At 46.5% G+C, this 17,055-nt stretch overlaps 1 protein-coding gene across 1 annotated transcript; it reads right to left on the bottom strand.

Annotated features, from left to right (window-relative positions):
• Positions 1 to 1,031: 1,031 nt before the first annotated feature.
• On the bottom strand, positions 1,032 to 14,915 carry LOC149341968 (uncharacterized). Its single transcript, XM_089544271.1, has 4 exons — positions 12,621 to 14,915; positions 4,749 to 4,846; positions 3,809 to 4,029; positions 1,032 to 2,977 (listed from the first exon to the last, which is right to left on the bottom strand). The coding sequence occupies exons 1-4, from the start codon at positions 12,664 to 12,666 to the stop codon at positions 1,243 to 1,245; spliced, it is 2,100 nt and encodes a 699-aa protein (XP_089400397.1). The 5' UTR covers positions 12,667 to 14,915; the 3' UTR covers positions 1,032 to 1,242.
• Between the last annotated feature and the right edge of the window lie 2,140 nt (positions 14,916 to 17,055).

Genomic DNA, 17,055 nt, shown 5'->3' on the forward strand with positions numbered 1-17,055 from the left:
TCCGATATTAATGGAACTCTATTAAAAGCCTCATCGGCAAAAAAAATGTTTGGTCATAAGGTTTGGTCATTGGCTGGAGGGAAGTAACGTCACCAGACCGGAACTGACGTCACTTCTAGTAAAGGCGTCAAGAGCTTCGAATGCTATCGCATTGTCGGCCTATAAGGTACTTATGGTTTTAAATCGAGTCAGACTATAAGGGATGCCGTTGTTCAGTTAGGCTCCGGATAATTTCGACCACCTGGGGTTCTTTAACGTGCACTGACGTCGCACAGTGCACGGGCCTCTAGCATTTCGCCTCCATCGAAATGCAACCGCCGCGGCCGGTATCGAACGCACGCCTTTCGGGTCAGCAGCCGAGCGCCATAACCACTGAGCTACCGCGGCGGCTCCATAAGGCTAATTAGGTGTCCCTGTTAATTGTTGCCTTGTGAGTGCAACTACATTGTCCAAACCTGACGATGCTTCAACGACCGATTACGCGAGCAAGTAAGTGTGCATGAGGGGTGCGAGAGGCAACCACTTAGTCCCTGCAGCGTAAACACCCAGTCAAAAATTCCTTCAGCCTATCGGTCTGAAGGCTGAAGGAACCCGTAATTTGGGCCTGTTGGGCTGTTGGTGATGGGCCTGTTGGGCTGTTGGTGTTGGGCCTGTTGGGCTGTTGGTGTTGGGCCTGTCGGGCCTGTTGGTGTTGGGCCTGTCGGGCCTGTTGGTGATGGCCTGATGGTGATGGACCTGTCGGTGTCAGACCTGTTGGTTCTAATGGCGTCGGCCTGTTGGCACAGATCCTGCTTGCAGGTATCGGGATAGTGTTAGGCCTAATGAGGGACGCCAGTCCTAATGGCGCACCATAGATAAGTTTTTTCATCACTCAGAAATGTGTGCTGCACATTGCGCATGATAACATAGCTTCTTCGATTAGTGCATCGCAAGCTGTTGCAAAAAGGCAGCGCCTGCTACTAATAATATTTTCCAATTAAGCTGGCCAAAAGGGTCTGTAATGCCCTACGATATATATACTGACAACCAGATTTAGGGCAAACGAAAGCTTTATTATAAAATAGAAACCTGTAAAGAGGAAGATGATCAGCAGTCAGAGCAGCAGAACCGAGGCGAGGCGCGAGATGAGAAGACGACGATCGGCAGCTGAAGCAGCAGAGCCGACGCGCGGCGCGAGACGAGAGCGTGAACTGTTCCGGGACCGGACCTGTCCTTGCCCGCTCTAACCGGCCTTCACAACTGTCAATAAAGGCCGTTACATCTTGGTGGAGGTGCGGGGTAGCGGAGAGGCGTCTTTTCGGGTGATTTTGTTGAGGCGCCAGTAGTCAACGCAAAGCGGATAGAGCCGTCTTTCTTGGTGACAAGGACGACGGGGGAAGCCCAAGGACTGTGTGATGGTTGTATGACGCCACGCTGCAGCATATCATTGACCTGGGTGTCGATAACCTGGCGTTCGGTGGCCGAGACGCGATATGGGCGTTGGCGCAACGGCGAATGGGCACCAGTGTCGATCCGATGGGTAACAGCTGAAGTGCGACCAAAACGGTGGTGAGAGAAGTCAAACGATGACCGAAACTTATCTAGCAGGGCCGCAAGCTGGGTCTTCTCCGGTGGCGAAAGATTTGTGTCGATTGAGCCCACAAAGACGGCCTCGGGAACGGGTTGAGGAGACGGTGAGGAGGAAGTAAGTGAAGACACTTGCAGGCGGCAGGAGTCGTCCTCAGAAGGGTCCCAGGCGACGACGGAAGCGAAAGGCTGGACACATCCCAAGCATTCACCATGAAGAAGAGTGGAGGGGCACAGGAATGGATTCGTCAGGGGCAAGGCGCTGCAGCCGGCTGAGACGGCAAGCACGGCGAATGGCAGGGGTAGACAGTGGCGAGAAGCAGAGGAGTCGGACGGGATGAAGATGACAGGGCCGTTGGATCCAGAGTCGCAATGAACAGAGGCGAGCACAGCAGAGCACGGCGGGATCATGACGTCATCAGCCACAGTCAGCTTGGAGCACAAGTTAGTGGAAGCGTTCACAGAGTCGTCGCCGAAGGGAAGAAGGGCGACTTCGGAACGAGCGCAGTCGATGACAACGTCATGTTGGGAGAGAAAGTCCCAGCCTAAGATGACGTCGTGAGACGGCCATGGGAAGACGATGAATTCAACAATATACAGAACGTCCTGAATAGTAACTCGGGCTGTACATGCCCCCAAAGGCGCAATAAGTTGCGAATTAGCGGCGCGAAGCATAAAACCATATAGCGGAGTCATCACTTTTCGTAACTGGCGGCACAATTTCTCACTTAGTACAGATACAGCAGCACTGGTGTCAACAAGCACGAAAGCATCGGTGCCCTCCACAGAAACCGCGATCAAATTTGTCGGAGAAAGTCGAGGTCTTGAGCTTGGTGACGAGCAAGCAGTTCTTGCCTCCGGAACTGCGGGCACTAGTTTTCCGAAGGGGGAAGAGGGACGACGGCGCATCGGGGAAACCGAGCGACGACGCGGAGATGGAGCACGGCGGCGAATAGACGGCCTGAGATCGGAGGAAGCAGTGGTCTCAGAAGGCGAAGTGCGGTGAAAAGGCTGGGGAGGGGCATAGGCGTAACCTCGAGGGTCAGTATTGGCAGCAGGGGACAACACTTGGCGGCGGCAGGGACGCATCACATGGCCAGGAATGCCGCAGACATAACAAATGGGTAGGTTGTCCGGTGTCCGCCATGGACGGAAACGTTGCGGTGGTGGCCAGGCAGGACGAAATGGTGTCGACTGCGGTGGATGCTGGTACGAAACGAACGTTTCTGGGCGGGGACGCCTGACGGCTTCGGCATAGGTAAGTGGCAAAATAAATTTATACATCATGACCTCCAATTTTTCGTTGCACGTCCCCCAGCTTCTGTGAGATGTGAGAGGTGCATGCGCACGGCTTTCAGTCTCTTCTCTGCGAGCTCCTTTGGTATGTCTCCCATGTAGATATGAAACAGAGCTGCACAATAGAACACAAAATAGGCCACATTTGAACACAACTAGATACATGATAAATGCAAAAGTGAGATTCAGAATTACCACTCTCATTGTAAAAACACAGAAACGAATGTTCGCCATTAAAGGGGCCATGAAGCCTACTTTCGTGCATACCCTTGTTGTAGCATTTAATTCCCAACACATTAAATTACAATACCCAAAACTTTCAGTTGATTCCGTGTGGCAGATATCTTTAAAACGATTTTCGTTTCCTTTGCGAACTGACTGCTTGTCTGGCAACCTCTGATTGCTGACGACACATGGGCCTACCCACTCCGCGTCTGCTGTGTGTTGTTGGATGCATTGAGATGCTTGCATGAAAACCAAAGACAGAGATTACTCGAAACAACGGGCAATGCTATTTATACATTCTGTGCAGATATGTCAATTGCACTATCTTTGTCGCAGCAAGATCGGAGAACGCGCACAATGACTTGCCACCAGTCGTTGAGAATGCTAATTTCACAACCAAATAGATAAATCAGGTTACTGGCAGAACGGATCTTAGCGAGAGCCACACAAACAGTGTGGAGATCTCTGAAAGTGCTGTGATAGAGCCTGCATGAAGAAACGTATGGGCATAACACACCTTGCAAAAACTAAACGTCACTTTTGCCCGACTTTGCAGTTTTGGATGCAATAAGGACATTGCAGTTGTTACAAACCTCGGATACAATGAACAGGATCTCCATGACTATCACGCTTTCTGTAAGTGAGCGCGACTGTATTTGGCTGAAGCAAAGTTTGATTGCCTAGGTGTTACTCAAAGCAAAGAAAAAAAAAGCACTAGCACCTTTCAGAGAAGACTTTTTCCGGTGTAAGTGCCGGTTTCGCCTCTGTTCTGCCAAGAGACTGGCACTTATTTGAAAGCACGCCAGTCACGCTGCGGCTCTTCAGCTCATCAGGTGTCCAATACACCTGAGTAGCACCGCGGCAGAACATTGAGTCTGTTGGTGCTCTCAGGAGCATCTGCCAGGCACCAGGCTCCATCCAGAGCCCACTGCCTGCATAGACCTGCAGCAAACGTGGAGAATTTCGCATTTGTACACATTAACAGCAGTGAATCAAGGGATTTTAAATATTTCATAACTTAAAACAAACAGCTGAAAAACATAAAAATTATGTAGGCATGAATGCACTCTTTTACAGCGAGCAGTGTCCAAAATCAGTAGATTTTTTATTTCTAGCCTTATAATTCGAAAAAAAAGAAATTGCTTGCGTGCAACATGAAATATATAGCACAATCTTCTGACAGTTCTAGCTTCTCTTCATTCCGAGTCAAATACCGCCAAAAGTTGAAATAATGTTCTCTGCCCCAATTCAAACAAACTTCAGAAATGAGAATAAATTTCACATACCAACAACTAGGCATACCTGACAGAACAAGGCAGCCTCCTCATGATCAAAAATTATTTGTGTACTAAGAATTTCCTCAGGACAAGAATAACTGCAGACCCATTATGGCATCGTCAGGTAATGAAGTACAAAAATGACAAATTAGAAATGCTGACCTGTGCCTTACATGATATTGTCTGAAACCACACATCTATGCTTTGCACACTACCCTTTTCGACACACTTACTGGGACTAGTATAAGTTTCTACTGTAAGCTAGCATCATCCTCTAAACTGTACCCATTTCACTATGTACCAGCCCCAATTTAATTAAGAATCATTCACTCACTCTACTATGGTATTTGATACACTATATGACTTAAGAACACGCACAATCACCTTTCCATCATCCCTAGCAGAACCTATCACAGTGTCCTGCCCACCAGGCAGCTGGAGCTGGCAGTCCGCGGCGCTCTCCATCTCCTCGGCTGAGCATACTTTTTTGACAAGAAAAGGAAGTACACAAATATCAATGCACCTCAGCAGCACATATAAGCAAAAAGCAAACTGAGTTCAGTTTGACATTGTGGGCTATCAAGTAAATGAAAAAAATTAAGTATTTTGCTCTCAAGGTAACAGTGAAAGCTTTGCACAGTAGAACCTCGCTGCTGAGTTGATGGGTGCTGCATTTTCCTGGCTGCTACACATTGTAGTGGTCTAGATCTGGCATGATGATAATAGGGTTCCATGCATTATAAACCCTGCTGTTCGTTGCATTGTAACTTCGGCCACATTCCTACACAGTAATACTTGTGAAATAACACCCCATGCCAGCCTAAATGAGAAACGGTGGCGGTCTTATGTTTACTTCTAAAGCGGCTTTACTTGGCCTGGCATGTCTAGCACCACTGTGTTAGGCAGACGGCATTCAGACAGGCTGTGCCATCATCATCAACAGTGGTTGCACTTTTTTGAAGCAGTAGCTTCACTGCTACAGGTGCACGGCTGAGATCGCCATGTACGCAACATGACCTTCAAGTCTGCCACAAATAAAATAAACAAACAAATAAACCTCACAATCAGTGGGATTCAAACTCAGGTCCATTGGGCGAGAGCCAGGTGCGCTAACCACTAAGCTTCAGACCCACGGTGTGACAATTCAATAAAACTGGAGATATACAGGGTGTCCCAGCTAAAAGTAACCAAGCTTGTTAAAAAGAGGATGATCCCTAGCCGAGTGAGACCAACTGAGGGTTGTTGCCAGTCGCGTGTCCTAGTCTGTAGTATTTTTTTTTATTATGCAAACATGATTAATTAGCAGAGACTAATTAGCTAACTTTTTAATTATTGCCTACAGGAAGAAAGTGTCAATGCAGGAGTTGTAGATCCCATAGAAAAATAATCGTTTGCCTTGTTTGCAGCTAAGTACCACTGATACAACTTCTTTTATCTGACTTAAAAGAAAGCCCGCGAAATACAAAAAGAACCACGTGATAGGGAAGCAGTTACAGCGCTCCCAAACGAGCGATCAAGCAACGACATCCGCTTATGTTTGCAACGCTGTCCCGTACAGCTTTTGGCGTCTTGAGGAGGTGGCGAGATATGCACCAGGAACTGCTTATGTGTCATGGAAAGTGAGCGGGTGCTGCTTTTCAAGGAAGTGAAGCGCGGCTCGCATGGAGCGCTTTTTCACGCGTAACCTCGCCTCGAGTGATAGGAATGTGGCCGTGCCGCTAACTTGCACCGTCACGCGCTGAAGAAACGGTCGCCCTAGCGCCGATGCGAGAGTTAATTACGTATATCTCGCAACCATCACAAAACGCCGAACCCCGTTCGGGACAAGGTTGCAAAGATAAGCGAATGTCTTTGCTTGGCTGGTCGTCTGGGAGCGCTGAAACTGCTTCCCTATCACGTGGCTCTTTTTGTATTTCGCGGGCTTTCTTTTAAGTCAAATAAAAGAAGCTGTATCAGTGGTACTTGGCTGCAAACACGGCAAACGGTTATTTTTCAAAGGGATCTACAACTCCTGCATTGACACTTTCTTCCTGTAGGCAATAATTAAAAAGTTAGCTAATTAGTCTCTGCTAATTAATCATGTTTGCATAATAAAAAAAAATACTACAGACTAGGACACGCGACTGGCAACAACCCTCAGTTGGTCTCACTCGGCTAGGGATCATCCTCTTTTTTACAAGCTTCGTTACTTTTAGCTGGGACACCCTGTATATGTGCTTCTTGTATACTAACTGCTAGGTTACACAGCCGCTCATGCAATATCATGGTAATTTGTGATTCGAGCGATTCATGATTGATCAGTGACAGGCGATTTCGAGAGGAGTTTGAAGAGGAATAACAAGAGGAAGACGAAGAATACAAAGAGGAAGATTAGCGCTCCACACGCAGAAAATCTAACACCACGGGTATAGGAAAAAATCAGCTGTGGTTTAGCTTCGGTTAAACCTGGTGAGAAGCAGTAGTTTCACGTAGCTACGTGCGGCAAAGTCCAAAGAAACAACGATCTTTCAACAAGCCGAGAAACTAGAAACAAACAAAGCTTTGCAAAGCGCAGCCACATGAAGCTACCGCTTCTCGCCATGTTTAATCAGAGCTAAACCACAGCTAATTTTTTCTTCACCTATCCTTGTTTCTTTGTAATTGTGCTGCTAGTGTTAGTGTGGCTGGCGCGATTGATTTTGTCCTTCCGCACCTCATCACATCTTTTGTGACTTCTGGATGCACACAGCAGTGGCAACAAAGAGGACGAGGGCTAGCCTCCGCTGGAACCAACCATTATGTTGGCTGTAGCGGCATTAGACATTCTCAGAAAGTATGTTTGCAACGATCGCAACAGCCACATAGCCCCGTAAATTCTGGAGAAATGAGTAGTCCTCACCGGACGTAAGAAAATGCAGCAGACAATGCTGCATGATTTTTTCAAGTGCCAGCACTGCAATAAATGTGTTTAGTTCTTCATTCCTGTCATTTTTAAATTTGTCCTACTTCCTGCCTCTAATGTTTCCTCGCTCTTGCATTTTTTTTTTTTTTTGTAGCAAGAGCTATTGGTCGCAAAGTAGCATTTTCACTGCGGCGGTGGTCACACCGTGGTCACACCGCTTCTTGCGCCGCTGCCTAGCAACCGTTGCCGGATGGAGCCGCGCCATCTGGTGCAACGTCAGAGGAGGAGGAGAGCCAGAGATAGCAGTAGGCACAGCAAGAGACCTCCCAGGTCTACGTATGCATTCACTGGACACCCAGAAATCACGCACAAGGGACCGGGAACAGGACTGCACACGAGGCTGCTGGCGCGCAGCTAGAGGAAGACCGTCGGCATTGCCTTAACGTGAGCCGACCAACTCGGACCACCCTTATTGTTCTCCCATCCCGCTCATAATACCTGACTCTATCATCACACGCCTTTAACAAGAGCAGAGGGGTTTGTCGTGGGACTTTGTCCCAGACATTACTCCATCCATTCCTTCTGGACTTTCTCGCCCGGCCCAAGTTCTCGCTCACAAGGTGCGAGCCGGTGCAGCGTACACCCCGGACATCCCGAGTCGATGGCACCGAACCAGGATCGGCTGCCCCGATTGCCCTGCTGACTCTGTTGATTTGCACCACCTGATCTGGACCTGTCCTGGCACTGCGAGCCTCTGCGCCTGCTACACCTCTGCCTACCACATCCAGACATACGATGACTGGACGGCCCCCAGTACCGACGCCAAGCGCAAGCTCAGTGCCCTGCTAGACTTCATGTCAGAGACCGACACCCTCACCTTCACCTAACCAACCCACTTCCCCCTTGGGCCTCAGGTCATCCTTGTGATTAAAGATTTATGAATGAATGAGCAGCGGCCTGTATAAGAGGGCGGTTCGTTGAAGCTGTTGTGGCCAGAGATGGAGAGCGAGTCGGAGAGGCTGAAACAAACCAAGCTTAGCTGTTGGAACGAAACAAGGCAAAGGCGACGAGACCGAGGAAGAACATGCAGAACGTCTGAATAAGCGACGCCGTGAAGATGCAGCTCGACGAGTTCGCCTAGCCAATGAAGGTCCATTACCTCTCGCTACGTATGTCTGGCATAGCTGAGCTAAGCCACAGCCAATTTTTTTTAGTCCCGTGAGGAGTACATCAGCAGGGTTATGCTGTATTAAAACTTGTAGAAACATTAATACTATGAGAAACACATCTCAGTGAAGAGTTGATCGGCTGCTACACTAACAGTAGTAAAGCTTTTTGACGGGCTAGTTGGTACATATTCATATTTGAAAGGGTGTGCGCTAAAAAAGACGTACACAGGAAAAAGATAGAGACGACAGGAAAGAAGCGCAACTTCCAACTTTAATGACGACAAAAGAAGCCAGGCGCACATATATATCCGCTGATAAACAGATATGAGCTGCGTGATGGAGCGTGACCCCATCAACCAAACATAAGACAGCGCAAGAAATGCATATCTAAGTGACATTAAAAGAAACACAAGAAAGTGAACATATCAAACACCTGCCGAGGTAAGGTAAAAAAGTGGGATTCGTATCGGCTGACAACAATGCATAACAACATGGGAAAACAGAGCTGTATGAAAGATGACACTGAAAAAGAGGATAACACCATAAAAAAGGCTAACAACATGACGAAATTTTTAACAAAGAACAAGTGAAAGATGGAGATAAAAACCGTGTAAAGGGTGGTAAATAAAGGCACATTGGAACATCTAAAAGGACACTAAAACATAGAGAGGCGAACGGGTTAATAGTCTAGATGTACCCATCCAGAAAGGCAAGTTCATTTCTAGACAGGTTAATGGAAGGCGTGCTAACGCACTTGTCTTTCCTGAGGTGAATAAAAAAGGCCTCGATTACTTCTCTTTCTGTCTTGTCCTGAGCCTTAGCTAGAAACTTGGTTTCATTAAACTTAGGGTAGCAGTTCTGGCAACTGCTGCAGTGTAACGGAAGGTTACCTCCAGACCTGTTCTTCATGGTGACGTTGTGCCTGCGGGCGCGCTCATTGAAACATTTCCCGGTTTGACCCACATACACTTTGCCGCACGTCAAGGGAATCTCGTACACAACATTGGCAGTGCATTGTGTGTACACGGTTTGATGCTTGATATTACAGGCCTTCTTAACACGCTTCCTGGTCACCATCGGACATAATTTCGCCAGTTTGCAAGTAGCCGAAAAAACCAGCCTAACCCCGTGACGAGACGCAACTTTCTTTAAATTGTGTGAAAGACCATGCAGGTAAGGTATAACCTGCACAGGTTTCCGTTCTGTTTGATGTTTAGCATGCTCCAAACGGTCAAAGGAGCTGAGACCGGATGCCTCGAAATATTCTTTTCAGGTAAAACGCACAAGCCTGCTTGTCCACCACGTGCCATTGTGTCTGAAAGGGATACGTGGCAAAAAGTTGTGGGTGACTTCCTTCGGTGCCAACTGGACAGAATAGCTGGCGCTTACCCTTACCGCGTTCGAAGCTCAAAGGAAGTGGTGCAGGTACTGTGGAGGGAGGCAAGGTATCGGCCACAACTGGTTTTTCAATTGACGTTGAGGACTTATTTTACTCTGTGCCTCACGACGGGTTGTTGGATGCTGTTCGTGAACATTTGGAAGAATTTGACGAAGTCAGGTTTCAAAATTCTGCCGGTGTCACAACTGAAAAATTTCTGGACCTACTATTGTTTTATTTGGATTCCACTGTTATTTGCTTCCAGGATGAGTTTTACTTGCAAAAAGCCGGAATTTGTATAGGTTCCTCAGTCGCACCGGTCTTATGCGAAATTTTTCTGGCGTCATTTGACCGGCGCCTTGAAGCTAGCTTGAAGGACACAGGGATAACACGTATTTTCAGATACGTCGACGATTATCTTGTCCTTCTTAACGCACCTTCATACTGTGCTGCTGATACACTTGTAGTCCAAATTCTCACTACCTTCTGTTCTTCATCGAGGGGTCTAAAATTCACGCATGAACGAGCAGATCATGATCGACTCCAGTTTCTTGACTTACAGCTTATTTTTACAAATGATCATGTGTGTTGGTCTTATCAGCCGCACTCAAAGAAGTCACTTTTGCCCTATGATAGTGCCCACTCCAAGCTGGTAAAGCTTGGCATAGTATCTCTTTGCATGAAATCTGCATTAGAAAAATCCTGCGGCCACAAGATAGGTGAAAGTTTCCAGTGCCAGATCGACCGAATTTCTGCTGCAGGTTACCCTGCAAATCTGGTCACGAACATGTCTGAAAACCTTTTGCAAAAAATTAAAAATTCGGAGCATGCTAAACATCAAACAGAACGGAAACCTGTGCAGGTTATAGGTACCTTACCTGCATGGTCTTTCACACAATTTAAAGAAAGTTGCGTCTCGTCACGGGGTTAGGCTGGTTTTTTCGGCTACTTGCAAACTGGCGAAATTATGTCCGATGGTGACCAGGAAGCGTGTTAAGAAGGCCTGTAATATCAAGCATCAAACCGTGTACACACAATGCACTGCCAATGTTGTGTACGAGATTCCCTTGACGTGCGGCAAAGTGTATGTGGGTCAAACCGGGAAATGTTTCAATGAGCGCGCCCGCAGGCACAACGTCACCATGAAGAACAGGTCTGGAGGTAACCTTCCGTTACACTGCAGCAGTTGCCAGAACTGCTACCCCAAGTTTAATGAAACCAAGTTTCTAGCTAAGGCTCAGGACAAGACAGAAAGAGAAGTAATCGAGGCCTTTTTTATTCACCTCAGGAAAGACAAGTGCGTTAGCACGCCTTCCATTAACCTGTCTAGAAATGAACTTGCCTTTCTGGATGGGTACATCTAGACTATTAACCCGTTCGCCTCTCTATGTTTTAGTGTCCTTTTAGATGTTCCAATGTGCCTTTATTTACCACCCTTTACACGGTTTTTATCTCCATCTTTCACTTGTTCTTTGTTAAAAATTTCGTCATGTTGTTAGCCTTTTTTATGGTGTTATCCTCTTTTTCAGTGTCATCTTTCATACAGCTCTGTTTTCCCATGTTGTTATGCATTGTTGTCAGCCGATACGAATCCCACTTTTTTACCTTACCTCGGCAGGTGTTTGATATGTTCACTTTCTTGGGTTTCTTTTAATGTCACTTAGATATGCATTTTTTGCGCTGTCTTATGTTTGGTTGATGGGGTCACGCTCCATCACGCAGCTCATATCTGTTTATCAGCGGATATATATGTGCGCCTGGCTTCTTTTGTCGTCTCTATCTTTTTCCTGTGTACGTCTTTTTTAGCGCACACCCTTTCAAACTACACTAACACTGATGGCTAAAAAGATAACTGGTGAAATAATGAGGGCTAAGTGACAAGTGACAACCGTGGCCGCAGTGGCTCAGTGGTTATAACGCTTGGCTGCTGACCCAAATGACGAGAGTTCGATCCAGCTGCGGCAATGGAATTTCGATGGAGGCGAAGTTCCAGGGGCCCGTGTGCTGTGCGATGTCAGTGCACGTTAAAGAAACTCAGCTGGTCGAAATTTCCGGAGCCCTCCACTACCACGTCCCTCATAGCCCGAGTCGCTTTGGGACGTTGAACCCCCATAAACGAGCCTTAAAGACACAGCAGAACACTGCGGAGCGAGAGCAGTTCAGAAAAATCGCATATCCTGCCAAAAATGAAAGGGGCAGTACAGCAAGCCTCATAGGCAGTGCAAAAAGAAAAAAAAAAGACGTCAGGTTCAATTAACTGCGCATCTGCTGAAGGACAGCAGGAACACTGTGCCAGAAAACTTTTCAACCTGTACACGGTACAACGCCTAACAACTGTGAATGTACCAGACAACCAGAATAATGCTAATATATTTTGTTAATTCACAAGAAAGGGGATGTCAATCAATTAAAAAGCTTTTAATTATTAGATAACTATGGGAAAGAAACATGAAGCTTAATGAAAAGGCTTGAAATGCAACTGAAGGCAGGACGGCAAGCTATCGAAAGGTATAGATGTAATCACACAGTAGAGTAGGAGAGCGACACAAAGTAGAGATAAAAAGTACAGAAAGAAATGGGGCCTGGGAAGGGTATGTAACCAATTTCAAGAAAGGTCAATGTAGCACATACAGTCAAAGTTAGGGGCACAGCAGAGATGGTGGAAGGATGAGAGTAGAAGTTTCAGGGGATAAGACGCCCTCAAGTGGCACAGGACAGGGTTAACAGGCGCTCATTGGACAAATCCTTTGTTTGCAGTGAACAGTTTCTTAGGCCGATTTGATTATGAAAAATAAAAAATGGCATGCATCACAAGAAGGTTCGCTCACCAAACTCGTCTGGCCCACTGCCACTCGCCCCATCGATGGATGTCATTGCTGGGGCCAGTTCTGTGAATTAGGTTTAGTTAGAGTTCATGTCCTTACACCAAAATGCACATCAAAGGTACCGTAAAAACCCGCGTATAATACGAGGTTTTTTTCTCATAATTAGCGTTCTAAATTTCCACCTCGTACTATTTGCGGATCCGAATAAAAATTTTCGAAGTTGCTCGATGTTTTGGTTTCGTTTTTGCGGCGTGGCTATGGCTTCGCTTCGCTATTGGCGCGTGGCTACGGCTTGGCTTCGTTACTCTCGACAAATGACGTCACGACGTCGTTTCTTTGTTGATCTGTTGGGTGCGCCGGGGGGTCGCGGTGTGCCGTGCGCCTGTTGACAACACACGTGCTAGCATGTAAGGCACGCTTCGTGAAGTGGATATTGTTTTAGAGAGCACGATGTCACGGTCTCGAAAACAGTACTCGGCTACTTTCAAGCGATTTTGGCTGCGGAGAACATCGGCAACGGTGCGGCCGGGAGGCAGTTTGGTGTCGTCGAAGGAAGCATTCGTGGATGGCCACAACAGAAAGAAGCCCTTTTCGTGTGCAGCGGAATGCGACAAAGCTTTCGCGGCCGTTTGATGGTTGTGTAAACAAACCGTTCAAGGACGCAGTCAGGCGGTGCTACGCAGAGTGGATGCACTCAGGTGAGCCTGCAGTGACGCCAACCGGGCGGCTGAAGCGGGCTTAAGAAGTGCAGCATCTCGAACGCCCTCGATGGCACGGAAGATGAGTACATTTGGGATGATTTGTCGGACAAAGAAATGTTCGAAGAAAGCGCTACTGAAGAACAAAGTAATTGAAGTGAAGTGCGGGATGCGATTTGAATAAATGTCTTCTATGAGCTTGTGTTACTCGTATTATACGCGGGTGAAACTTTTTTTCCCATTTCGCGTCTCTAAATCTTAGCCCCGTATTATATTCGGGTTCGTATTATACGCGGGTTTTTACGGTATATTCACACAACGGATGAGGTCGCAAAAAGATCTCTAGCATCACCTCAAGTAAAGGCAGTGTCCGCATGCTGAAAGCATTCACACATGAGATGAAAACAGCAGATCTTGTCCTAATAGAAAAAAAACGCCCTCCTCTTTCCATCTGCAGACACCAATTGGTTGGCGTCAATTCGCGACGTCAAGCCACATAATGCACAGTTCACCCTCAAGATTTGCAATTCAGTCCACCGTGCGAATTCACCTTAAGATGACTTCCAAGAGCACTTACTTTAAGCTCTAAGATATACATGCATGGTGACACCTACAACATGCAATTTGATGAAGTAGCTTAGCTAAGAAAAAAGGGATGAGCAGCACACATGTGAGCTACTCAGGAACAAGAACCAGAGCTAATGTTTTAAACAGTTACTAGGCACATTACCATAGCATGAAAATGCACACACACCTCTCAACTGGCATGTTAGAAATACAAAACACTTCAGTAAACTATCTACACAACAATAGCACACCTTGCAAACATACACCACCTGGACTTTGTGTTTCCCAAATATAAGACATTCATTTTGTGCACAAAATTGCAACAAATAAACAAAGTAGCAGTGCCACCTAATTGGCCATTTAGAAACAAGGAGCAGAGGTATTATGAACAGCAGAGTTAGTTGTTGGCCTGGTTAGCATCACTGATTTAAGTTCATAGTTTTCCAGCCCTACGGAACACACACACATACATGAGCCGCCACGGCAGTTCAGTGGTTATGGTGCTCGGCTGCTGGCCTGTTAAGACACGGGTTCTATCCTGGCCGCGGTGGTTGCATTTCGATGGAGGCAAAATGCTAGAGGCCCGTAAATGCAAACTGCATGCAGGAGATCTAAAGAATGAGGACAGGTTCCAAACTTGTCAAGCACTGCAGTGATTGTACAGAGATTTTCAAGTGTGAAGATCCTTAGCAGAAGCAAGCCACTTGTGAAGGGACAGAGACGCATCATATTAAAAAAGCTGGTTCACAATGTGCGAGCAATACTTCAGTTGTATCATATAACACAGAAATGATGTTTCTTTCATAGTTTTGATGATAAAGGTGTGATAAGTTTGTTTTTTTCCTGCTCCGCTGGTCTGAAGGCATTTAAGCAGTGTCTGCGCCGTTAAATAACCAGTTGTCAGTGAGTGCTGTGTTTTATCCTTCTTCCCAACTTCAGTAAAACGGCAAGTTGAAGAAAACAGCGCAGCAACAGGCACAAGAAAGAAGATGGGACAGGTGCTGACTAGCAACTGAAGGTTTCTTGAAAAGGAACACATAAAATATACTCTCTTCACAACCAAGAGCATGCATGAGCTGCGCGAACAACACTTATAAGCTATCAACTTCAGTCATGGTGGTCAAGATTCAACAGTTCACAGCCATGAACGGCCATCCGTCCTTGTTAATGATTGTGAACTATTGTATCCTGACCACCATGACTGAAGTTGACAGGTTATCAGTGTTGTTTGCGCAGCTCATGCACGCTCTTGGTTGCGAAGAGAGTATATTTTATGCATTCCTTTTCAATAAACCTTCAGTTGCTAGTCAGCACCTGTCTCATCTTCTCTCTTGTCCCTGTTGCTGCGCTGTTTTCTTCAAGTATCCTTCTTCCCTTCTTTGGTCATGCACCGTTGCACTGGAAAACTACAAATTCAAAGTACTCTCAACATTTGCCTGAACAATTTAGCACGTCTAAAATATGCTTATCTTCTGGTAGCCTCCAGCTGCTCACGATGATGGTCTCTTCTAATTCATGATGTGACAAGCAAAGCTGCATCCCTGCAAAAAAAAGAAAGAACCAAAAATTTCCTAATATAAGCATCTTGGTGGGCACACGTCTAATAACAAATCTTTTACAATCCTCAATGAGCACAGACATTGGACAGCTCTGTACAAAGAACTTATGTCCAGTCATTTGGCTCAAACCAAAATAGTGAGAAAAAAATCCGCCCTTCCCTGGCAGCGCGAGCATATTTTAACAGCCTGAGCAACAAATTGTTCTGAAAGTGGCTAAAAAATGCATTCATTACATAAAAGACATCGACTATTCATGCCACCTAAAATTCCTCCAAAGCAAGCAAATAATGTACAAACAAAAATTCTCATTCCCGCACCTCACAGCAATGGCCAGTGCTGCTGTCTCGCTTGAATCCTGCCTTACAAGCGGACCTACTGGTGTCAGCCATGGGGACGGCCATTCAATTGCTTAAACCCACAAGGGCGTTTGTAGATGAAGGCGTAGCCGGCTGGAGGTGGTTGCACATCACTCCCTTTGTCTTCCCTCAATTGTACCATGGCGGGTGGCCGACAAAGTAAACTGAGCGAAGAGGGCAGGCCCAGCCTATAGTCTTTTTCAGCCTCACTGCTGTGCACAATTTGAAAGGCATAGTTGCTAACGGCCGATTCTACGTGGGCTACACAAGCTAGATCACAAACTGATGATGGGTGCAGGGGTCAAGTGGATGCAGCTAGCACAGGAAAGGGCTAATTTGGGGAATATGGGAGAGGCTGTCGCCCTGCTGCGAGTATAGTCCAGCTGATGATGATGAAGGATGATTGCATTCCAATGAATATTTCACTTTTCTTACCCTTGGTGCAAATCGCTGCACAGTCCCATAAATGTTGGTTATAAGAGTATACATCTGATTAAGAATGAGAGGGCAAATACTACACTACTGGCATGATGCAGCAGCGTCAGTGTTAAGTGAAAGAATAAATTCTGGTTCCTTGCTTACAATGTCGCTGGATCTATGCTATCTTCCAGTAGAATGCATGAGAACTGGTGTAATGCCCTCGCACAAAGTGCAGACGTTAAGGAACATGCACAACTTGTTCTTCCAGAGAACGAAAAATCCCAAAGTAGTGGTAATGACCATCGCTCATCACTGCTGGATCACTATGCCTCTGCGTCTTTAGTAATTTTCTAGAATCCGTGGGTAACTCTGGATGGTATGGCTTCAGCACTTTAAGCAGGGAATGCAGGTGAGAAGCAGGCAATTGGCTATTAATTGCCCACACGCGCAAGTCGTGCTCTAGACATTGAGTAGCGGAACCAGACTCAGGTGTCATCCTATCTTCATAACCCACCAACTCCTCATTGTCAGAAATTCGCGCCAACTCTTACGTTGCACTTTCTATGTCAGGGATGCTGCTAGCGGTGCTAAAATCTGACAAGTGAGAACTGCGGCTTTCAACTGCGTCCTCGACCGGCGCTGATAAAGAGGATAAAATAACATTATGCGATGAAAAGGCATCTTGAAACTGTTCTGCTCCTGTTGCGCACAATCTGCTGCCATGACCATTATCAAGACTGACAACTGCCAAACAGGGTAGCATTTCGTGATGCGTACCCGCAAAAGCCGGCTCTCACCATCGTGGGTACCCTTGACGAAAACAGTTTTCTAGTTCGTC

The sequence above is a fragment of the Amblyomma mixtum genome, chromosome 5 (assembly GCF_055824585.1).
Source record: "Amblyomma mixtum isolate Tamu chromosome 5, ASM5582458v1, whole genome shotgun sequence".
Classification (NCBI taxonomy): Eukaryota; Metazoa; Arthropoda; class Arachnida; order Ixodida; family Ixodidae; genus Amblyomma; species Amblyomma mixtum.